The 25,575-nt window shown below is 36.6% G+C and overlaps 1 protein-coding gene and 1 pseudogene across 7 annotated transcripts in view; both read right to left on the bottom strand.

Annotated features, from left to right (window-relative positions):
• TANC2 (tetratricopeptide repeat, ankyrin repeat and coiled-coil containing 2) overlaps positions 1 to 25,575 on the bottom strand; it is a 369,078-nt gene that overhangs the window by 108,474 nt on the left and 235,029 nt on the right. For all 7 annotated transcript variants that reach the window (XM_088829199.1, XM_055408159.2, XM_088829197.1 and 4 more), the window contains 2 exons: positions 20,962 to 21,225; positions 9,021 to 9,146 (listed from right to left, as the gene is read on the bottom strand). In XM_088829199.1, the coding sequence (XP_088685325.1) occupies positions 9,021 to 9,146; positions 20,962 to 21,225 (390 nt within the window). The remainder of the gene's footprint in view (positions 1 to 9,020; positions 9,147 to 20,961; positions 21,226 to 25,575) is intronic.
• On the bottom strand, positions 7,776 to 7,924 carry LOC129544880 (U2 spliceosomal RNA; annotated as a pseudogene).

The raw sequence follows: 25,575 nt of genomic DNA, 5'->3' as shown, positions 1-25,575 counted from the left end.
TACTGAAAACCTAGAGTGAAAAACTGAGTGCTGTCTCCCAAAGACCAGAGTAAGGCAAGGATTTCCGCTCTCTTCGCTTCTATTCAACACTGTACTAGTTCTAGTCAGAGTAATAAGGCAAGAAAAAGAAAAAGGAAGAAATAAAATTATCTTTATTTGCAAACAATATGATTATCTATGTAGAAAAGCCTACAGAGTCTATAAAAAAGTCATAAGAAATAACAAGTGAGTTTAGCAAGGTTTCAGGATACAGGAACAATATACAAAAATAAAAAATCAATAGTACTTCTATATAATTGTCGATTAGCAATGGACAATTAGAAATCAGAACAAAAGTAATATTATTTTTAATAGCATGAGAAATAAAAAATACTGAAAGATAAATAAAATATTTTCAACATCTGTACAACGACAAAACATTTCTGAGAGATTTAAGGAAGACGTAAATGAATAGACAGACATATTATGTTCATGGATTGGAACATTCAACATTGATAAAAAGTCAGTTTTCCCCAAATTGATCTACAGATCCAATGCAGTCCCTGTCAAAATTCCTGCAGACTTTTTGAGTAGAAATTTACAAGTTTCATATGGAAATACAAAGAACCTAGAGAAGCTCTGAAAATAAATAGTAACAGTGAAGGGTTAACAATCCCAATTTAAGCTTTATTATAAAGTTAGAGTAATCAAGAAGCTGTGGTATTAGCATCAAAATAGACAAAGATGGGGGGTTCGGGAGGGGGAACTCATGTACACCCGGGGCGGATTCATTTCAGTGTATGGCAAAACCAACCAATATAATATTGTAAAATAATTAGCCTCCAATAAAAATTAAAATTAAAAAAAATAGACAAAGATTAACGGAACAGAAGTAGTCTAGAAACAGATCCAAACATATATGGATGACTGATTTTTGACAGTACAAAGGTGTAAAAGGAATTCAGTAGAACAGTCTCTGCAATGAAGGATGTTAGAACAATTATAAATCTAAATGCCAAAAAGAAAAACCAAAAACTCTGATACATACAATGCACCACATATAAAATTAACTCAAAATCAATCACCTAAACATAAAACTTAAAACTGTAAAATGTCTAGAAGAAAACATAGGGGAAAGTATTTGTGACTTTTGGTTTGCCAAAGAAATCTTAGACACAATGCCAGAACAATCCATCAAAGACAAAAATTCATAAACTGAACTTCTAAAAACTCTGTTTCAAAAGATACTGTTAAGAAAATGAAAAAACAAGCCATAAACTGGAAAAACATGTTTGCAAAGTGGTGGTGGTTGGTTTAGTTGCTAAGTCGTGTCCGACTCTTGTGACCCCATGGACTGTAGCCTGCCAGGCACCTCTGTCCATGGGATTCTCCAGGCAAGAATATGGAGTGGGTTGCCTTCTCCAGGCATTTCCTTCTCCAGGGGATCTTCTTGACCCAGGGATCGAACCCAGGTCTCCGGCATTGCAGGCAGATTCTTTACTCATTGAGCCACAAGGGAAGTACACATCTGATAAAGGACTGGTATTCAAATTATGTAAAAAACTCTCAAAACTCACTAATAAGAAAAGAAACCACCCAATACAAAAGTAGACTAGATATCTGAACAGACATTTCACTAAAAAAGATATTTGATGGCCAATAATCATATGAAATGATTAACAATAAGCACAGTTTTGTACAGCAGATTCCTAGAACCTTTTTATCTTGCATGACTCAAACTTCTCATGCCCACTGAACAGCAACTCCCCATCTTCCATTCCCTGCAGGCCTTGGCAACCACCATCTGGCAATTAGTGTCTATATGCAACTGTTTCCCATTCCTAACACCCCAGTGTACTGAACTAAGTAAAATAAGCTATTGTATTGCTATTAGTATGGTCTGATGCTAAAGCTGAAACTCCAATAGTTTGGCCACCTCATGCGAAGAGTTGACTCACTGGAAAAGACTCTGATGCTGGGAAGGATCGGGGGTGGGAGGAGAAGGGGATAACAGAGAATGAGATGGCTGGATGGCATCACCGACTCGATGGACATGAGTTTGAGTGAACTCCGGGAGTTGGTGATTGACAGGGAGGCCTGGCGTGCTGTGATTCATAGGGTCGCAGAGAGTCGGACATGACTGAGAGACTGAACTGAACTGAAAGATTTTTATATTATATTGTCTCTGACATAAGACAGCATAGTGGTTAAGAGCACAGGCTCCAGAGTCTACCAGATATGAAATGAATCCTCGCACTGCCAATGACTAGACATTGTAACTCTAAGCAAGTTATAAACCTCCCTAAGTCCCAGTTTCTTTACTACCACCATTTGCATCGAAGAGTTATGAGGATTAAATAACATGTTTAAAACTCTTAGCACTCTGTCTGTAAAGAGTAAGAACCCCAATAAATGTAAGCTATCATTTGTTATCTATTTAAAAGTTTCCTATTCTCAGCATTTGTCGTAGTGTTTTGGGAAGTCTATTGTATTCTATTAATGTGATGACAAAAAAGGTAAAAGGCTTATTTTCCTCTGGGAAATAATACTTTGAGTCTTTAAATAACCTGAATATTAAATTTCAGCTTTCAGACACTGGTCTTATAGAAGAACATTTGTTGAGAAAAACTTTGGAGTCATTACTGAGTGGAATTTTCAGGAAGGGAACAATGATCTTTGAAAAACAGTTAAAGAAATAGGGAAAATCCAATTCTCCCTAATGCTGCCACTTTTTACATGTTTCCTCACATTTAATACCTCAAAATGTAGGAAAAATATAAAAACAGTAAAGATTTTAAAATGTGAAACATCTGATAAAAAGTATATAACTATATCAACATTGTTTTTTGTTATTAGATTGTTGGTCTTGAAAGTGAGATTTTTACTGGAAAATCAGAACTGGCTAATTACTTGAAATTTAAGATTAAACATTTTTAGACTGAACACTCAGTGATGAAATAGCTATGACCCTACAAAGGAAATTCTCCAGTGCTATATTTTATTAGTATCTGGGGAAGTTATTCCATAAAAAATATTTTATTACATACTGCAAGGTTGGAACGCTTAAGATCATTTTACTGAATCAAAATGTTTTACAAAGTGTTACCTAAATAAATTTCCTGCATTATGGTAACTTTAATAAGATTTAGTCACTTTTGGAGAAAATAAATAGATTAAGCGGGAAGCTATTCTTTAAATCTAATTTAGATCAAAACATAAAAACGCCTTAATAGTTATTTTTCTTTATTGCACTTAAGGCATTTAAAAATATTTTCAGTGATTTATTCCTGCAGAACTAATTATCATGATTAGAATTTCTTTTATGTTACTCCACAGCCTTTCTTTAAGTGGTGTGTTATTTAATGCAAGAGGTTGATCCATGCCTGTTAGAAGATTAAATGGTTTATAGACTCTTCTCTCTCTCAAAGGTTAATTCTTTCTTTTCAGGTCTTTCTGGGGGAACTTTGGTATATATTAGTCACTGTTCATGCTTTCAAATTTTAAAATAAAACTTACCAACTAAAGCTGGTTTACATAAAAACCAGACCTGTGGGCCTGTCTGTAGCTACTTTAACAAGCAGTGATCCGTTTTAAAAAATTACAGTTTGACTGCTCCAAACAGTATAAATCCTTTTCTAGCAGACATTCAAAGACATCCAGTTTGAGCACTGCATTTTCAAATTTTAGGGTACTATACAAAAGAGCTGGCTAGGGGTGAGAGCATCACCTCATAAACCAAAACCTACAACCTACTCGAATATTTATATATAGGCAGTTATGTGCATGAAACTTTATTTCCGGATTTTCAATTTACCTAAAAAGAAAGAAATTTAATCTCGTAAAAATAAAACAATGAACAATGAGACAGAAAAGACTGATGGAAATATCCCCTTGTAAATGTGAGAGCAAGCCAGGCAATGATGAAGATGACTAAGCAACCTCAGGGATGTGTGACTCAGTGGTTTAATGCAAGCTGATTAGCTTCATGACATACATCTTAGTCATCTTTAGAAAGGATTCATTGTTTTGGAAAAGGATGGGACTCACAAATGGCATGACGCACTGATTTATTTGATAAAAATTCAATTCTTTGCTTTGAAAAAGCCAAGTTAACTGTGGCATGGTCAATTTCACATCAGTTCTGCCAGTGAGTCAAGACTAGCACTTGCAAATACGCCCCCCAACCTAGTATCTATTAAAGCGGTTATTACCTAAATCCAATGCCTGTGAATGGCCATTTATGTAATGGGATTTAGTAAAAATCCTAAGGAAACTAACACATATCGAGAAATGAAATTTTAATAAGGAACGTATAATCTCTTTAAGCACAACAGCGTGATTATGATTTCATATCAGGCAGGTTCCAGCATCTTATCATTAATAATCTGTTATTAATTTACCCCAAGTAGCTACCACTATTCAAAGTCATTATGCTATGGTATGCTCTGCATATTTTAACACCCCTGGTTCCATTTATATATTCCGTCATAAGAGTTACAACATTTATCCATAAAAACCAACACCCTCTTCTTTCCTTTTACTGGACAGCAAACTTAGTTTGTCTTTTTCTGGGTAAAAAGAGATTCCATTAGGATGGTCAGAAAGAGTGAGAAGTTTCAGGTCTAGCATGAAACTCCACATTTACACAGTGTGATTAAATTAAAAGTAGACCCTCAAAAAACAATTTTTAAGACTTGAGTTAAACACTTGAAGGTTTCAAATTAGCATCTGTCAAGGACATTCAGGCTTTGGGACCCGAAAGGCACCTGCAGTAGGTTAGTCAGCTGTATCCTCTGCAATGGGACACGATCTACTGTAACTCTTCTATCATTAGAGTTGCCAGCTAGGAAACTACTAACTTGCTGAACTAACTCTGACCAGTGCACTCATGTGACCTCCTTCTCATTGTTGGGCTGGGCCTCTGGAAACATAAATTTCACTAGAACAGTTGTTCAAAACAGCTGTCTTGAGAAGTGAAGAAAAAAAAAAAGGTTTTTTTTTTTTTTTTTTTAACTAATGAAGCAAATGTTAACACTAATGCCCAACTTGAAGATCCAAATTGTAGCTCGTGGATTATCCCAGCAACTTTTGCTTCAAGCAGTCAAAAGACTATTATGGTCAGACAACTGCAGCTATTATTAAGGTAACTGCTAAATGAACTATGCCTATAGTATTAACCACATCCATGAATAACTTTTAACCAACACTCAGACTACATTTTTCCACATTTCTGCAAACAGGCTGTGTGATCCTTAAAGGCATAAAACTAATTGTCAATTACAATGGTATCCTCTAAATTCGTTTTTCTTAAAGTGTGATCTTGGAACCCCTGGGGCTTCTCAAGACACTTTTAGGGGTCCACAAAGGCAAAACTATTTTCATAAAACTAAGAGGTTATTTGCCTTTTTCCACTCTCATTCTCTCACAAGGGTAGGGTGGAATTTTTCAGAGCTTACACGATGTTAACACACAATGGGTCTATTATTTAAAAAAAAAAAGCAGGTATTTTAACAATTTCTCAGTTTTAATTTCTAATGTGGTAAATATCAATTGATATAACTCACATAACACAAACTTTGTAGGGCCCTCAATAATTTAAGTGTGTAAAGAGTTCCTGGGACCAAAAAGTTTGCGAATCACTGCTCTAAACAAACTAGTAAGGGACTGCCTGTATGAAGTGTCCGATGCTTGCCACCTCTTCATATATTCAAGGGATCTTATTTCAGATAATCTCCATACTTGAAATCTGTCCATAAATTTAATGCCTACTGGATATACTACACTGTACATGACCATTAACTACCTTCTGTGAAGATTCAGGTTCATTTAAAATCAGAATTGTGGTTTAAAAACTATCTAACAGATTTGTTTGAGTTATACTTTAAAATATAGAAAGATGTATCTCTAATGTAGAAAGATATATCTTAATGTGCACTGAAAAAGGTTTTCAATCACTTTATTACTTTTTGGGGGTAAAGCTGCTTTACTTCAATCATAACCAGAGTTAGGGAAAGATACAAAACTGAAAGACAACTTCAATTTGTATGTTCCTTTAAATAAAATCAGAAAATGTGACGGGACATGTTTTTTTAAAATTATGCCAGGAAAACAATATGATTTTGTTTCTATAATAAAATGTAATGTTTTAGATATAACAATCACAAATTATAAAGGCTTGCCAAACAGGTCTACAGAAACACAAGGAAGTCTGTCCCCGTGTGCTTTCCTTTCTTGTCAGTGTCTAAGCTACGGAGTTCATTTGTAAACAGTAATCAAGATAACATGTTTTTGAGGGAAGGCTATTGTCTAGGGCCTCAAAGTTCTAAATTAACATAAACTAATTTTAGAAGACAAAATACTTCTTAATAAACACTCATCTCATGGATTAATGCACTCATCTGGATGGCATGTTCCAACCTTTGACTGCTAAAACGTGAAAGAAAAGACAACTTTAAGGAACTGAGACACTAATATCGTAGCATCTTCATCAATGGATGTCTCGCTGATCCTGTCAACTACACCAATTGTCTCGCTGTATCTCACTGTGCACACTGTTCACTGAGCCCAGGGTAGGCAAGGTGGGAGCAGCGAAGCTGGAAGAAAACTCAAGGAGTCCTAGGAACTGCAAACACGTTTATTCTCTCTGAGTGGCCCAGCAGCTGTAGCGGCAGACAATGCTGTATTCTCTCCTCTTGTGGTTGATCCAACGGACACAGCTTTAACGCAGCCTCACCACCATAATGCAGCCACAAAGACTTTTTCAGGTGGAGCTTATATTTGCTTATGGAACATAAGTAGCCTTTGGTCAAGTGAGTACCTTGTGATGTGCTTGTGCCATGCTGTAAGTGATCCTAGCTGCTACATAATCATTATTTACAAAATGTGGGGCGAGAGTGAGAGGGTGTGGGGCGAGGGAGACTGACCACACCATCTTGGCTGATTTGCTCTTTCCCAGGATATTAGTTTTGTGAGGAATGCATTATTCAGGTGGAGAGCTTCCTAAAGATTTAGGTATGCTTTGGAAAAAATCTTTGGATGCACTTTAGAATGAAGCTCAGTGAAATGGAAAAGATTTTTGTTGTATTCTTTACATAGCTGATATCTATGTATAAACATCAAACTCACCAGAGTGTATTTGTCAAAGATCTTACTAAATCTTTAGATACTAAAAGCAGACACATGCCATCAAGTATCAGTGGAGCCCAACATGAAGTGGTCTCAAAAACACACAGCTGAACCATCTGTAAAACAGATAGCTAGTGGGAAGCTGCTGTAAAGCACAGAGAACTCAGCTCAGTGCTCCTGATGACTTAGAGGAGTGGGATGGGGTAGGGTGGGGAAGGCAGTAGGGAGGCTCTAGAGGGAGGGTATATATGTATATGTACAGCTGATACACTTTGTTTTACAGCAGGAACTAACACAATATTTTAAAGCAATTATCCTCCAATTAAAAAAAAATTTTAAAGTACACTACCAAAAAATACACAGCTGTATTATACAAAAAATGCTAACTGCTACTACTGCTAAGTCACTTCAGTCGTGTCCGACTCTGTGCGACCCCATAGATGGCAGCCCACCAGGCTCCCCCGTCCCTGGGATTCTCCAGGCAAGAACACTGGAATGGGTTGTCATTTCCTTCTCCATACAAAAAATACACGTCATTAATTTTGTTTTTGATGTAGTGTCAAATCCATTATTTAATGACTAGCAAAGCAGAAAATATTATCAACAATATCAGTATGTTTTTCAGAATGTGATGCAAGGTTATGCCAATGTGGCAGATTTCCAATCAAATCTGAAGGTCTAGATAAGATTAACAGTTGTAGCCAATCTTCTTTATTATAGCCACGCATTTTGGCCTTGGCACAAATAATTTATTTGGTCTTTGACTAAATTTATTCTATACATACTACACTTGATCTTAGCCAAAAGGCCGAGAAGCGATCTTTGGACATAATCTACCAGCATCAAAAATAGTACTTGACATAATTCCACTTTCTGGGATAAGCGGCTAACTGAAGAAATGATGAAAAGCAGGATGGACAGGATTGGGAACTAAAACCATGAACGAGGGTATCAACTCACCACTGTTGATGACAGGTATGATAACTGTAGCAACACAACCAACTACTCCATGCTCATAGTTGCCTTGCCATCAATGAAAAACCATCAGCATAATGACTTCCAGAATGGACAGTAGGAGTGTGTTTTTTGAGTCCCTTCTTGTGTGAACTATGCATATGGTGCTACACAGATTAGAGCAGGGCAAGGGACAGGGGTGAGGAGAACAGAGCAAAGATGAAGACAGTCTAAAGATAAAATAAGCTGCACCTGATGTAGTAGAGCTATGGATTACTAGATACGAGAAAGAGCGAGACCATTTGTTAAGACTATCACAGATTGGTTAATTTGTGCAAACAAGAGGCACAAGCAGAGATACTAATAACAGGCTTCTCAACTAGACTGTGGTTTTGACAAAATGAAAATCTTCAAAAAGATCAGATGCCTGACTGCAGAAGCACAAAGAGCGTAAAGAAGGTATCTGAGTGGGAAAGGATAAATTGTTTACATGCTGCCAGAACAGAGGCACTAAAATTCTAAGAAAATAAAAGTATTTTATTTAACTAGAAATGGCCACTAGACTGTAAATGAGATGCATTCTTTAATGAAACACATAATTATCAGCATCAAGTTCACCCGAAACAGGGCGAGGGCCGAAATTGATTAATAATTACCTTTAAAATCCAAAACCTTGATAGACTTTCCCCCATCAACACCAGCCCTTTCCACTTGTTTTCTTTCAGAATTTCAAGGAATCAATGCTTCCAACTGTTGGTAATCCCACTGCCTTTCTATGATGAGTACAACACATTTATGTTCATCTTTCTCTCTAGATATAGCAGAAGTGAACTGGTGACATGCTCACATCTTAAGGGAGGCTTACATAAGTGTGAAAATTGGAACTAAAGGAACATTTTGCTTACCACCCATTTCCATTTTCCCCCGGATATCCCCATGCAATGCCCTTCTGTGGTTCTAACCTCTTAAATCCTGTTGCGTGCGAGCACCGGCCATGCTCTGTCTTGGCATTCGAAGAGAAGTTCTCAAAGGTGTATGTCTCTGTTCATCCAGGTAAGCGAGGTCCTCCAAGTGGGCAGAGCTTGTGGCTGATAAGACAGATGAACTTAGTCAGAAGACAGAAATTCAGAAAACTTTCAGTTAGTCTGGAGAGTATCTTTGGATACTTTGGAATGAGAGCAAATGCTTTACCATGAATTTGCTCAACTCAAAGTCCTCATCAATGTCTGAAACACAGGCCGGAGAAACATGCCAAGAGTTTTCCGCAGCTCCTTCTTCACTATCAAATGCCTGAGTTTACGGAGAATACTTCCAACAGGCTGGCAAACACATTACCTGACAGCACAGATGATTAGTGTTTGCTTCTTTTGGGTCACAAACCCATTTGTGTAAACACCATCAGTGGAGAAATCTGTTCCAAATTATATTAAGTTGTAAAAGAATCATGAAACTCTATCTTTGACATTTTCCCTTCATGGTAAAGAATGAAATATGAAAACACTGAAAATAATTTTTACATGTGTGTATATGTATGTATATAATGGAAAAGTGGACACCTGGGATAATGAACAGAGAACTGCACATACTGGGCTCGCCAAAAAAGTTCATTCAAGTGTTTCCCCCCCCCCGCCCCCCCCATAAGATGTTATGGAAATGTTAGCATTTAGGGAACTGCCAATGTCCATGAATTCCAAAAAACATGTTGCTCTCTGAAGATAAGTAATAATGGCTTCCCACTGCATCTGTAAATCTTTTAACCCCTAACCTAGCCACAAAAGAGAGAAAATGGTATAAGAGAGTGGGAATGTATTGCCACTTCTATATACACTGAGAGTTGTTGGGTCCACTACCAATGAAGAGAAAAGTGAAGAAATCAAGAATAAGGAAGTGCTGAAGACAAAAAAGTTTTTAACAAAAAGAAGAAGAAGAAAAAAAAAAAAACTCACCAAACTTCTGTCAGAAAATGGTTGTTTAGGACTTCCCTGGTGGTCTAGTGGTTAAGAATTTGCCTGCCAAAGCAGGGGACGCGGGGTTCACTCCCTGGTCCCAGAAGATCCCACATGCCATGGAGCAACTAAGCCCGTGCACCACAACCACTGAGCCTGTGCTCCAGAGCCCGGGAGCTGCAACTGCTGAGGCCTCTGTGCCCCAGGGTTCGTGCTGAGCAACAAGAGAAGCCCCCGCTCACCAAAGCCCACGTAGCAGCAAAGACCCAGCACAGCCTAAACAAATAAAATTGTAAAAAATATATGTTTTAAAAAACCGTTAATTCAATCTGTTGCCAACTATGTAGGGTGCACTGGGGGTTGATGCAGTAATTCCACGACAACGATTCACTGAGAGCCTTCTATGTGCTGGGTTTTGTTCTCACTGGCTTTGTTGCCAGTCTACCTCTGTGACTGTTTTATAGACAGTGGGTGAGAGGAAGCACACTGAGATCCCTCTTGACTGCTGAGTTCCAGTGAAGCATTGTCCACATCCCCAAACAAGGTAGGACACAAACAACAATAAAGTGGATTATGAAAAGTGGCACAAAGAGAGCTACAAAGTGTTCCATGAGCTGAAAAAAAGAAAAGATGGAGAAAATCAAAGAGAGGGAGAGGAAGAGAGAAAAGAATGCAAAATCAAGTGCAAGAGACATTTATCCCCTTCACTCTTCAATTACTGCAACTGTTTTATTTACCTGGATCTACTAGAAACTCAGACAAAAGGAATTTACCTGAATTACACATATAGTTTTTAAAAAGAAATAAAAGTCTCTGAAAGTTAGTCCAAGGAACTTGAATCAAGAAAGGGAAGACAGAGGATACCAGAGGGAGGAAGAGGATATCAGAAGAATAAAAAATAATCTTGATTTATGCATTCCGAAAATCAAACTATCCAGAATAGATAACTATCTAATCTCTTATTTTAAAATACCAGGGAAAATGACACTACCCAACTGGGATGCTAACACACTAAAATGATTTGACATGTTTTAATAAAAAGAGAATATACATCTCATCGATAGTAGGCAGAATGATAACAGAAACACACAACATGAAGTAAGTTTTGTTAAAAACATAAAATCTCTTCTTTTTATACATTATATCCATCTATGAATCTTTTATTAAACTACAGGAGATTTATACATGGAATATAGATTTAAACTAAGTAACAGTTACATAATCCATTTAAATTACTTTGTATTAAAAAAATCTTTTGGCACAGCTTTCATTTTACATGTTCATTTTCTTAAATTCACTGATGAGTTATTGGCAGCTTTTGTAAAATATAAATGTTTAGTGTGAACTTAACAAGTTTTATCAAACTAAGCTTTACCTCAGTAATTCCTAGAAAATAAATATCAGTTGTTCTATTTTTTTTTCACAAAACAAAAAATGTAGTAAAACATATTGAGCACATTTCTCAATTCAGACAGAAGACATTAGAAGAAAAAGTACTGTAATCACTGAATTGAATAACAGTTCATTCCTTTACAAGTCCAAATACTCACAGGCAAACTGAACTAAGCAAAAGTAGAGATATTCAGTATTAAGCACAATAGGTCTGAAGTCCTGATCCAGGGCTGAGATCTTGAAACCAATGGGAAACTATTGTTTTAATCTAGACTGCAACTGAGTTATGGTTACCCAATTCTATTAAGGAAATCAGTTCTGAATATTCATTGGAAGGACTGATGTTGAAGCTGAAACTCCAATACTTCGGCCGCCTGATATCAACAGCTAACTTATCTGAAAAGACTCTGATGCTGGGTAAGATTGAAGGCAGGAGGAGAAGGGGACGAGACAGGATGAGTTGGTTGGATGGCATCACCGACTCAATGGACATGAGTTTGAATAAACTTTGGGAATTGGTGACAGACAGGGAGGCCTGGCGTGCCGCAGTCCATGGGGTTGCAAAGAATCGGACACGACTGAGCAACTGAAGTGAACTGACTGAAGTCTGTTAAAACATTCAATGCTTTTCTTATTTTAGCAATTAATATGTTTTTTTTTTGCTGGCCTCTGAATCCATCACTATTTGATCAAATAATCCAAAATATTTTCTTTACTGTCGTTTTTCCTTACTAAATTATTCTTAGTCTTATTTTGTTTCTTTCTGCTAAATCATCTTCAAAATTCTTGTCCTTCAAATACAGTATTTATTTATTTTTATTGGAGGCTAATTATTTTACCATATTATATTGGTTGGTTTTGCCATACATTGACATGAATCAGTCCCGGGTGTATATGAGTTCCCCTTTCTGAACCCCCCTCCCACCTCCCTCCTCTCCTTATCCTCCCTCTGGGTCATCCCCGCACACCTGCATTTAGAGGCATGTGAGACAAATATTGGGAAGATCAGCCAGGAGACTGTGCGCTGTGGTCTCTGTTTCACTAACTGTACAGAGCTGTATTCTTCAGTAGTCACATTAATCTTTTCCATTTGCAAGCCACTTTCGGAGAAAAAGTCTCTGTCATACATTGTCAAATATCTCACTTATTGTCAGAACTTGCTCAGGCTACCCTTTTTCTGCTTCCTTGACAGCTGCCTTAGTCAGAATTAACTGCTTCTCCCTTTCAGGAATCACATACATATATGGCTAATTAGAACTTGTGTTATTCAGCTTATTGTTTACATGTCTGTCTTCTCTTCCTAGATTATAGTGAGTTCCTGAGGGTAAGAAGGCAATGTCTGATTCATCTTTGATAACTCCACTCCTAAATTCAGAGCCCTGCAATAATGCTCCATACAGAATTAAATTCCAGGCGAGTCCTACCCAGATTTAGAGATCTGTCTGGCTCTGTCCTCACTTCCCTCACCACTCTGCTTAATGTTGAGCAGACATCACTATGCTAACATGCTTGGCTCCAATGACGTTCATACTATCTTCCTTCAGGTACTGCTGACCTTTTACTTTCTTCTAGAGCACATATCACTTTCTATTTTACTATATAAATTACTTATTTATGTTTATTTTACTTTCCCTGGTGAGAATGCAAGTTCCATGAAGGTGAGAATCTTTGTTTTGTTTATTAATAATTCTCAAGTGCTGTGAAGAGTACCTGGCATATATAAGTGCTAGTCTAATGACTAAATGATTGTGTTTAACAGACACATTTGCATTTTGGCTATATTTAAACAACCAATGAATAACAAATTTGGCTTTGTCTCCCTGGGTTATCTGAAAGCTAAGGATGAAGGAGGTTGGCAGCAACAGTACCTTGCACATCATCATTCTACATGAACACCGGTGACAGATCTTTGGGGACATACATGTTCCCACTTCATAGTGCCACTTTTACTGTGAAATTGTCCTGGCGATTTCTTTTGAGATAATTTTGTCAAATTAAATTAGTACTATAATATGTAATGAACAAATACAGATACAAATATAAGATAATTAGTTTTCTTTTTAACTGGAGGGATAATTGCTTTACAATATTGTGTTGGTTTCTGCTGTATAACAGTGTGAATCAGCTATAAGTATACATGTTTCCTCCCTCTTGAGCCTCCCTCAAACCCCCTCCTCCCACCACCCCATCCCTCCAGGTTGTCAGAAGGCATGGAGCTAAGCTCCCTGTGTTATATAGCAGCTTCCCATTAGCTATCTATATTACACATGATAGTGTATATATGTCGATGCTTAAAAAAAAAAAGATAATTAGATTAGCTGAAGTGAGTTGACAAAAGAAGAAAAACAAATCAACAATAAAAAATTTTATGTAAAGAGAAAATGCTTTTAAAAAGTAAGCCCATAAAATCTATGTCACTAAAAGGAAGGCCTTGTTTTCAGAGAAGGAAGAGGGAAGTTGAAAAGGGAGCATATATTTTCCTGGGATTTCATCAGATTGGAACAGCTGACTCACTGACAGAACAATTAACTGACATACTTCTTGAATTTAATACACAAGTGGGCAGGAAAAAAAACCCAGCAGACATTTGGTACAAGACATTCCAGAGGCAACTCTCTATTATGGAGTCTGGAATCAGTTTAAATCGTCTCTTCTTATATTAGTTGCCACTTACACAAACGGATTTTAGTAGTGTAACTGCCATTCTGGCTGACCTGAGCAGGGAGCCTGGAATGATACTTTATGTTTGCTACAGCCTGGGCAAGAAGCCACTCTGCTGTCCCAACACCACTGATTCATAAAGCCAACATTCTGACTGTGGAAAAGCCTATTTCCGATTTTTTCCTTTTTTTGGGGGGGGTAAAAATCTTTATTACAGTTTCTGATTGAAAACGAAAGTGTTAGTCACTCAGTTGTGTCCGACTCTGCGACCCCATGAACTGCAGCCTGCCAGACTCCTCCATGGAATTCTTCAGGCATGAATACTGGAATGGGTAACCATTATTTTCTTTAGGGGGTCTTCCCGACCCAAGGATTGAACCCTGGTCTCCTGTGTTGCAGGCGGATTCTCTACCATCTGAGCCACCAGTTTCTGACTGGATTAATTTAAATTCCCCAGATTCCCATTTTGCATTTACCTGATTTTTAAGATCCTTTCCTTTGGAAAACGTGCAGCTCCAAACATTAAGAAGTTGATGGTGAGAGTTTATATTTTAATTGACTTCAGTTGTTGGATGTTTCCATGATACTCTTTTATTTTCACACAAAGCACTGAGGACAGCTGTTGTAAGTGAACATTTCCTGCTTCCCATATCCCTCCAATTCATGGCCAATCTCATTTTAAGACATCAAGGATGACCACAGACAGCCTACTCTGATAATTTCTGCCATGCAACCACAAATCCACAAGAGTTCTTTACCTCCTTCCAACACAACAGGCTTAAAAATAAATGTTAATAGTGATTTACGTTTTGAAAACAATAAAAGTTTTATTTTTTCCTATTTTAGAATTTTAAAGTTGCATAAATATCTAAATTTATATTCAGAAAACCTAGCTGCTCCAGGAAAAACCCAAGCCTTAATGCTAGACTGTCAAAACTTACCTTTTATCACTTCATTATTCAAGTGAAAAGTTTTTGTTTTCACTAAATAGTACTATCAATAGTACTATCTTCATATGTGGCATATGAAACTTTTAATTGGTACATTAACTTTAGACTTCACTTGTTTAAGAATCTTTATGTTTCTAAAAGTATATAGCTAAATCTTTTTTTTTTTTCTTTTTATTGGAGGCTAATTATTTTACAATATTATATTGGTTGGTTTTGCCATACACTGACATGAATCCGCCCCGGGTGTACATGAGTTTTGAGCAATATATTTAATCAGACCTATTTTAGTAATTAATAAAAAGGACATGATTGTTCAAAAAATTTTACCTATATTTCTTCAATTTATGTTGTAGTGAGTTGAAAATCTCCAAAAATATTTTTTTAAAAAATCAAAAAAATTTTTTATTGTGTCATCAAGGACATTCTTAGTGGTTTATCCATCCTTGTCTTTTTAAAACTGTGAGTGACTATGGTTTTTGTTTTTAAAATATTTTTTACTTAAAAAAATGTGGGATCTTAGTTTCCCTCCCAGGGATTAAACCTGTGTCCCCTGCATTAAAGCGTGGAGTCGTAACCGTCCGATTCCAGGAAAGTGCCCCCACAAGCATTTTATACATGCTGACTCTATTCCCTGCAAATAAAAGTATTATAAAAGCCACAAATCCTTTCCAATTCTTTTCAAATTCAAGAATCTTACGAATAACAATTTTATTCTTTAGAGTTCAATCCTGCATTAGCTTCAAATAATTCCTTGACAATTTCCTGGTCCTGACAGATATGGTCCTATAGAGATGCCATAAAACTCAGGCTAAAGAGGATGTTTCGCTTCCTAAGCGAGGAGAAGTCTATAACACAGCAAGGACCGATCAAACAATTAATCCCCTAGGTTTCTTTTAAGTGATGCAAATGGTATTTTCATATAATTATTCATCATTAATTAATCTCTAGAATAATTACATCAGTCATACTGAGATAAAGTTTAAAAAAGAAGGGAAATTTAAAAGTTGGGTTTGAAAAAAAGTATTTTATTATTGGCATTCTTCATCCCCATCTCATTCATATGCTTAGAACAATTAGTATAATATACTAACATTTTCCCCTGTTTCAAGGTCATCTCATATTTGAAATCCTCAGTTATTCCTGTTCACCAAGGAGATTTGAGCATTTGATCTTCCACCACTTTGGGGAACCACTTCTATGTACATGTTAGAAAGTAAAGGAAAACATGTATGTGCTTTGTGTGCTTAGTTGCTCAGTCACGTCTGACTCTTTGTGACCCTTATAGACTGTAGCCTGCCAGGCTCCTCTCTCCATGGGACTTTTCAGGCAAGAATACTAGAGTCATTTTCTCCTCCAGGGTATCTCCCGACCCAGGGATCAAACCTGTGTCTCCTGCATTGCAGGGAGATTCTTTACCCACTGGGCCACCGGGGAAGTCCAAAACATGTATATCTAGAGCTAAAATGAGAAGAGAGGACCCTCCTAAGCTAAGAAAATTTACTTCTAAAACTGATTTAGAAATCTAATCACATAAACTACTGGAAACTGTGATCTTATCAAACACATCATATAGTTAGCAGGTGAAAGTAATTTTGTCTTTCTACATTCTGGAAACACTTTCAATGTATAACCTATTAAGATTTGAAAATAACTGAGAAATCTGGTTTACCTTCCTCCCTCTGTGTGAGGATGTGAAACTATGGTTTCCAGATAGAGAAAACAACCCAATACAAACTACTTCTGACCTATGATTTGCCTTGTAGGTTACTAGGGGTCAGTTTGTATTACATTCAATACTGACAAGAAATAACTCTCTAATGAAGTATCTTATTCAACACAGTAAATGTTACTCTGACACTATAAACCCTATTCTAATCCTAATCCCAGGACAGAGCTATTGAAGAAGCATGATTAGTATTGCTTAAGAACAGGAAAATCTTTGCTAGCCAGAAAAGTCAGTGTTACGAAATGACCATTGTGATAGATGAAAAGATAATAATTAAGGTTTATAGAAATAACAATTTATACTAATATTATCCCTTTTATTTATGTTTTAACATGGGGGAGGGGAGAAGGAAACGAAGATAGGAGAGAGCATTTAAATATGTAAGTAAATAATTTTCAATATCCAAATTAAAATAAACCCCAATAACAAAAAAAAAAAATCACTGTTATGATACCTGATATAAACAGTTTCCTTTCTCTATCAGATAAATGGATGTCATCAAAATTTTTGTGTTTCAGATAAAAGGGTAAAAGAGATGTGGCACACACACACAATGGACTGTTACTCAGCTATAAAAAAGAATGAAATAATGCCACTGCAGCAACATGAAAGGACCTAGAGATGATCATACTAAGTGAAGTCAGAGAGAGACAAATACCATATGCTACCACTTACATGTGGAATCTAAAAAGTGATACAAATGAACTTATTTGCAAAACAGAAATAGGCTTACAGATATAGAAAACAAACTTATGGTTACCAAAGGGAAAAGCGGGGGAGGGAAAAATTTGAAACTTGGGATAAACAGATACACACTTTATATAAAAAATAGATAACCAATAAGGACCCACTGTATAGCACAGGGGACTATATTAAGTATCTTATAATAACCTATGATGGAAAAGAATCTGAAAAAGAATGTATACAAATATATATGAATAACTGAAATACTTTTGTTGTACACTGGAAACACTGTAAATCAAGTATACTTCAAAAAAGGCATAAAACATTTAAAATGTTTTATGTTTCAAAATATACCAATAAGAAAACAAAATGATAAGCAACAGACTGTGTGAAAATATTTTGCAAACATATCTCTGATAAAGATTTGTATACAGAATATACAACAAATTCTTACAATTTAATAATAGGGAGACAGAGGACCCATTAAAAAATGGATATTTCACCAAAGAAGACATATGAAGAGCTAAAAAGCACACAAAATAAGCTCACCATCATTAGTCACTAGGAAAATGCAAATTAAAACCACAACAAGACAGCATTTCACATCTGCTAGAATAGCCATAAGAGGTGAGACAATAACAAACGGTAGAGAGGAGGCACAGAAACAGGGACCCTCAGACACTGCGGGCGGTGCAGACACTGGAAAATGCTTTGGCAGTTTCTTTAAAGCTAAACATAAATTTACCCTATGATCTAGCAATTCCAATACCAGATATCTATTCAAGAGAAATGAAAACACGTATCTGCTCAAAGACTTGCACAAGAATGTTCATAGCAGCAGTATTCAGAATAGCTAAAAAATGAAAAACAAAAACAAAAACAAAAACCCTCAGTGTCCATCAACTGGAGATGGACAGATAAAAGGAGCTATAGGTATACAATGGAATACTATTTGCAATAAAAAGAAACAAACTTCTGATAGCTTTAAGCAAATCATCTAGTTGTTGAAATTATCTGAATATTTTTAATCAGCACTAAAAAATAGGTATTTTTTCAAAGATCTAGTTATGTCACCTAGGACTGCTATTTCTAAACCAAAGACAAGGGAAAACCCTTTTAGAAAGACAAGAATCTAAACATATACTTTATATATTTTTTAGGTTGAGGTATAGTTTACATACATAAAGTACATAAATCTTACATGCTCAGCTCAATAAATTTTTATCTGTGTATACACCAAGGCAACCACCATTCAGATCAATATAGAGAAGGCTTCCTTAATTGATATTCCCACCAAAGGTAACCACTACTTCAGTTTTTCACCATAGAAGTGCCATAGCTTTGGCTGTTTTTCTGAACTTTATATAAATATATATACTTCAAACAGTATGCACTCTCCGTGATGTTGTCTGCAGTAGTAGTACATTCTTTTTCTTTGTTGTACACCATTCATCCAGTCTGTTGATGGACATGTGGGCAACTTTTTGTAAAACCTGAAGTTAGTATTGGGTTTCCCTGGTGGCTCAGTGGTATAGAATCTGCCTGCCTTTTCAGGAGACGCGGGTTTGATCCCTGGGTCAGGAAGATCCCCTGGAAAAGGGAATAGCAACCCACTCCAGTATTGCTTTCCTGGAAATCCCATGGACAGAGGAGCCTGGTAAGTTACAGTCCACGGGGTCATAAAAGAGTCAGACACGACTTAATGACTAAACAACCACAACAAATGTTAGTATTTGCCTTGGGTGAAATAATGAATCTCGACAGACATGTATGCTCAAGAAAGGAAATAATTTATAGTCTCTTCAGTAAACTCAAAAGAGAACAAAAGAAGCTTATACTTCTGTTTCCTAAGAAGTGCTCAGATCCGTTCTCAACAGAGCCAGAATTCTCTTAGGAGTCACTGCAGCTTAGTTAAGAAGTAAATTGGGATGCACCATGAAGGTTGGTAAATATAGTTTCCATTTTTATGTAAGTAAGGATCTAAATGCTTCTCTTTCGGATAGACTGAATTTACCTAGCAATTTCTCATAAGTTATAGCATTCTAGGATTCTAAAATGAAATCATGGTTGGGGATCATCGTATTTGAAAGAACCTAGGAGAGAAAATTTTGTCATTATATAGAAGTGAACACTCTTTGAGAAATGAGTATTAACACTTTCCACAGTCACTGATGTTCTGGATGAGCCATTCTCCTCATAATCACATCTGATGACAGATGCTGATGGTCTCCCAGAGGATGGAACAAAGAGTAGTGACTTAGAAAAGGTTCAGAAGGGAGATGGGGAAGTCAAGAAGCATTGCATTATCATCTGCATAACATAAACAATTTCATCTGGAAAATAGGAGCTCTTGCCTACAATAAGTATTTTATTATCTTGTGTCAGTGGGATAAACCTATCGAGGCACTCATCAGGTAAGTAAGAGAGACAAATGTAACTTTGACTTTGTAGCCTGGACCAGGTCCGGATACGATGGTTCATTTTGATAATGTCAGAGTGCCCGACTGTTCTGCAAAAGTCTTGGTCTCAATTATTAGACAGCAACTTAGCTGGGTTAAATACCTTGACGTAGTTCTGAACAGCTGCTAAAGAATAATGGCTTCATATTCCAGCCACTCATCTTCTGTACCACCCCCTTATGACTGAGACTGCTAGTGGTGTCTGAGTTATTCTCAGGCAATGTAGGTACCTGGTGATAATATAGCCAGAGTACTGCGAAAATACCTAGCTATTTGAATGGGGAAGTTAATTCTTGCTGCCTGTTCTGCCACACTCTCAAACTATAGGTGATGATTTCTGATAATGTAAATTTTACTGAAATATGCTTCAATTTAATAACTTTTTTTTTTTTTTGCTGCACTGCACAGCTTGTGGAATCTTAGTTCCCCGACCAGGGATCACACTTGGGCCTTTGGCAGTGAAAGTGTGAAATTCTAACCACTAGACCCCAGGGAATTCCCACATTATATTTTTAAAACCAAAGTTTTTAAAACCTAAAATCTCAAATTGAAATCCTTCAAAAGACATTTGATGTGGGAAAAGACTTTGAAGAGTCTGACAATATACTTTATAGGTTCTCTTTTAGATTTTGGGTGCTAAATCACTTCAGTTATGTCCAACTCTGCAACCCTATGGAGAGAAGCCCTCTGGGCTCCTCTGTCCATGGGATTCTCCAGACAAGAATACTGGAGTGGGTTGCCATGCCCTTCTCCAGGGGATCTTCCAGACCCAGGGATCGAGTCTGAGTCTCTTACATCTCCTGCATTGGCAAGCGGGTTCTTTACCACTAGCACCACCCGGGAAGCCCCTTTTTGATTTTATGCATGTTTTTATAACTGTATTTTGGAAGCAGAATTAAAATGTCACTTAAGGAACATGAACCCTTCCCCAGGTTCAAAAAGATACACACAAGTATATTACCCAAACACAAAATAATAGCTTAGTTGAAGAAAATAAATGGAAAATTTAAATATTGTAAGAGCAGAATTAATCTTAATTTCAGTACATATGCCAATAAAATAGTGATTTAAAAAATAAAACTTACCTGCTACCGAGTTTGGCCGTGGCATAAGATAAAGAGGAATAGACTGTACTGATTGTGATAAAACGGTTTCCAAATTCCTCTCTGGTATCTTATTCAGACTGTAGGTGGATGCTGTCATGTTTTCATCTACTCGATACAAACAGGAATCCATGCTGGATTTTTGAGACTGCCAAGGCTTTAGGTTTCCTCCAGATCCTAATTCTTTACTGCTTTCCCCGACATATTTTGTGCGTTCCATGTTTTCAGAATAGCTTGTCAAGGTAGCTGAAAAAGAGTAAAATGAAAACCGAGAGATTAATCTGTTTATAATTACCCAAATGCATGACTAGATAATAAAAACATTAGTAACATTATCTTTAAAAGGTTACGATGATCATTTCATCTCCATCATGAAATTTATTTATTTTTAATTTAAAAAATTTATTTGGCTGCACTGGGTCTTAAGTTTCAGCATGCAGGATCATTAGTTGCTGCATGTGGTATCTCTAGGAGTGGCATGCAAACTCTTAGCTGAGGCATGTGGGCTCTAGTTTCCCTGACCAGGGATCAAAGCAAGGTCCCCTGCATTGGGAGCTCAGAGTCTTAGCCACTGGACCACCAGGGAAGTACCTCCATCATGAAATTAAATAACTGAAACCAAAATATAACTTTCTTTCACATAGATTCCAATATATTTACTTTAACAACTCTTATTTGAATGAATTAAAGAAATTCATGTATCAGTGCTACAGGACTTACAACTAGGGCCTATCAATGCTAAAAATTTCAGGATTCCATCAAAAGGGAATTTACATACTTTTCATGGATTGCTGGACAGTGTCAAAGATATCAAAAGGGTCTTTATACTCTTTTTATCCTATATTTTTCCTCACTTAAATTATTTCCTGGCCATTTACATGTAACAAAGGATTAGAGCATATAGACAGTCCTTAAGTAGACCCTACCTAATACAGAGAAAGAATCTGTCTAAATGAGGAAACACTACACAGACTTCTTGAATAGCTACCCTCTCTTCCATTCTTAATTAAAAATTCATTTAATATATTCAGACTTTCAGTCATAAACAGCCCAATGGATCACAACCTTTCTGCCACCAAAAACAATGTTACACCTTCTCCAATGAGATTTTATGTATTCTACAGCATATTTTATAATCTCTGAATATGTTCAGTGATAGTATATAGTGTATATTTATATTATGTGTTTATGTGACTGTGGGTGTTCTTTTTAAACAGATGCATGTTTCTTATCCTAATTTATGGAAACTGTCTCATTTAAAATACATTTCAACATTTTTCTTTCAGAAAAATCTGACTGAAGTATAATTTCGTTTGGGATAAAGATACCGTGATTCATCTGACTTTGTATTCTTAGCTAGAAGTTTGGAGTTCACACAGCTGCTAGGGTCAGTATACTCAAAGATGGAGAATGCAAACTTCTGTTTCCCAAAGGACTGATCCACATGGAAAGTGTCTGTTATTTAACCCTTTGCCTTTCATGTCTGTTTTTTTTTTTTTTTTGGTGGTATGTCCCAGCAGAAGTTTTCATCCTTAGGTTCCAAATCAAGAGTTGGCTAAGGTTCACTTGTATCTGTGTAGTCTTACCCTGGTATATATTCCAGAAATATAGCCCTTCTTCCCAGATAAACCATGAGCACATTCAGTAGGTTCCAAACACTGAAACACTACACCTTTCAAAGGTCTGAGAAGGTAGTTATTGGTTTCACTATTTTCAATATTCCAAGTAATTTCTAAGAAATAATATGTTTACTGGTGACCAGCTAACTAAAACGTCAAGCTTCTATAAACTTAGCTGCAGTTACATCAGGGGTGATAACACTAGTTATCTACATGTTGAACAGAAATTTTGGCGCATACACACACACACACACACACACACATAATGTAACACTTCTCAAGTGGCTCAGTGGTAAAGAATCTGCCTGCCAACAGGAGATGCAGGAGACAAGGGTTTGATTCCTGTGTCAGGAAGATCCCCTGGAGAAGAGAACGGCTACCCACTCCAGTATTCTTGCCTGGAGAATTCCATGGACAGTGGAGCCTGGAGGGCTATCGTCCACAGGGTCACAAAGAGTTGGACATGACTGAGCAATTCAATAACAACAACAACATGATACATAAACACATCATACATATATATGTTTGATAAATAAAAATGAGATATAAACTATCTGATGATGCACAGTGTGATGTGAAAAATTTTTTTAAAAACATGAGGTCTATCAATAAAAATTATGAAATTTATAATAAAAATAAAATAATTTATAAATAAAATATAATTTATTTTATAAAATAAAAATAATTTGTAATAAAAATTATGGTGGTGAAAAGATCTAAGAAACTTTGAATTCATGGTACAAAGACAGAAATATTCAGTGGCCTGTGGACCCTATTTTATCATTTAAATGATGAAGTTTACAACAAGGAAGGACATCTATGGTCATGGTATTTAAAGTAAAGACAAAGAAGACATCTAGTTTCCCAAGAAGAGCACTGATGTCATTTTGCACTTTAAATGTACTATCTACATAAACCAAACCTGATACTTCACACTTCATTTGTTTTTTGAACCCGAAGTATCCTCTGCCCTTTCTCACTAAATAGAAATGTATCTAGGCTCTGGCACACAGTTTAAACTATGATCAACATGTATCTGTTGAGAGGATGAATAACTTAAGTTTTATTGGATGCTCAATGGTCCAGAACCACTGGGGACCAGAGTGAAAACAGACAACTCACAAAAGGTACCAGAAGTTAAGAGTCTCTGGGGATACATTCCCATTGAGGAATTTTGTACATTTCTGCTTCACTGATGCTTTTCCCAGAGCATGGTGACTTTGAGTTAATTTCATTCAATTATCTAGTCAATAAAATTTTATTGAGCAACTAGTTTGTGTCAGAGTACAGTGGTGAACAAGATAGGTCCTAAATCATTAATCCCAGAAAAAGGACAATTCTGTGGCAGAAGAGGCCATACCAAGAAAAAAAAAGAAGAATCACAAAATGAAATGCTATTTTTAATAACAACATGCTAATATCTATATATTATTTAACGGATGCTTCTATTTTACTCAACTATTATTTAACTTATATGCAGAGTACATCATGAGGAATGCTGCGCTGGAAGAAGCACAAGCTGGAATCAAGATTGCCGGGAGAAATATCAATAACCTCAGATATGCAGATGACACCACCCTTACGGCAGAAAGTGAAGAGGAACTAAAAAGCCTCTTGATGAAAGTGAAAGAGGAGAGTGAAAAAGTTGGCTTGAAGCTCAACATTCAGAAAACAAAGATCATGGCATCTGGTCCCATCACTTCATGGCAAATAGATGGGGAAACAGTGTCAGACTTTTATTTTTCTGGGCTCCAAAATCACTGCGGAGTGATTGTAGCCATGAAATTAAAAGATGCTTACTCCTTGGAAGGAAAGTTATGACCAACCTAGATAGCATGTTAAAAAACAGAGACGTTACTTTGCCAACAAAGGTCCGTCTAGTCAGGGCTATGGTTTTTCCCGTGGTCATGTATGGATGTGAGAGTTGGACTGTGAAGAAAGCTGAGCACAGAAGAATTGATGCTTTTGAACTGTGGTGCTGGAGAAGACTCTTGAGAGTCCCTTGGACTGCAAGGAGATTCAACCAGTCCATTCTAAAGGAGATCAATCCTGGGTATTCATTGGAAGGACTGAGGCTAAAGCTGAAACTCCAATACTTTGGCCACCTCATGCAAAGAGTTGACTCACTGGAAGAGACTCTGATGCTGGGAGGGATTGGGGGTGGGAGGAGACGGGGACGACAGAGAATGAGATGGCTGGATGGCATCACCGACTCGATGGACATGAGTTTGAGTGAACTCTGGGAGTTGGTGATGGACAGGAAGGCCTGGCGTGCTGTGATTCATGGGGTCACAAAGAGTTGGACACGACTGAGCGACTGAACTGAACAGAACTGAACTGAATTCCTCTATAGTGAGACCATATCATACAATTTAAAGTTACCAAAGTGAATGAAGCATCAGAGAATGCAACAATATTTTTGATTCATGTGGTAACTAAAAATTTCAAGTCTAAAGCCCACACAATCTATATATCAGATGTTGGCCTACATGAATTAACAACTCGTATGTGCAAAGTTTCTATGAATGGAGTTGAAGAGGAAGACATGGCCTCTCATTGAAAAATATACGTATCTGTTTTCCAATAGACCTATTCTTTAATTCTTTAGATCTAATCATTTAGATCTAATCATTTAGTCCCTACTTTAATTCTTTAGATCTAATCATTTCCAGGTGGAACAAAGAATGGTGGGAAAATACTGAGTTGTAACTAACTAAAGAGATTTTTCTGAGACTTTCTGCATTTCTTTCCTTGATATAGAAAAAAAATCGCTATCTCAGTATAAAGAAGTGCTGAAACAGCCATATAGGACAGTAAGACAGTGTGAGGAAGTAGGAATTACAGGCTTATAAATAGGCTCATTGTGAATAAAATTAACTCCATATATTAAAAAAGCTTTATTGAGGTATAATTTACATACCATAAAATATACCCTCTGTAAACGGATTGATACACGGATATAGGCACACTTGCTTGT

Source organism: Moschus berezovskii, chromosome 20 (assembly GCF_049115385.1).
Source record: "Moschus berezovskii isolate FMDL1 chromosome 20, NW_MosBer_1.0, whole genome shotgun sequence".
NCBI lineage: Eukaryota > Metazoa > Chordata > Mammalia > Artiodactyla > Moschidae > Moschus > Moschus berezovskii.
The sequence above is the reverse complement of the archived record's forward strand: the minus strand, read 5'-3'. Positions and strand labels throughout refer to the sequence as shown.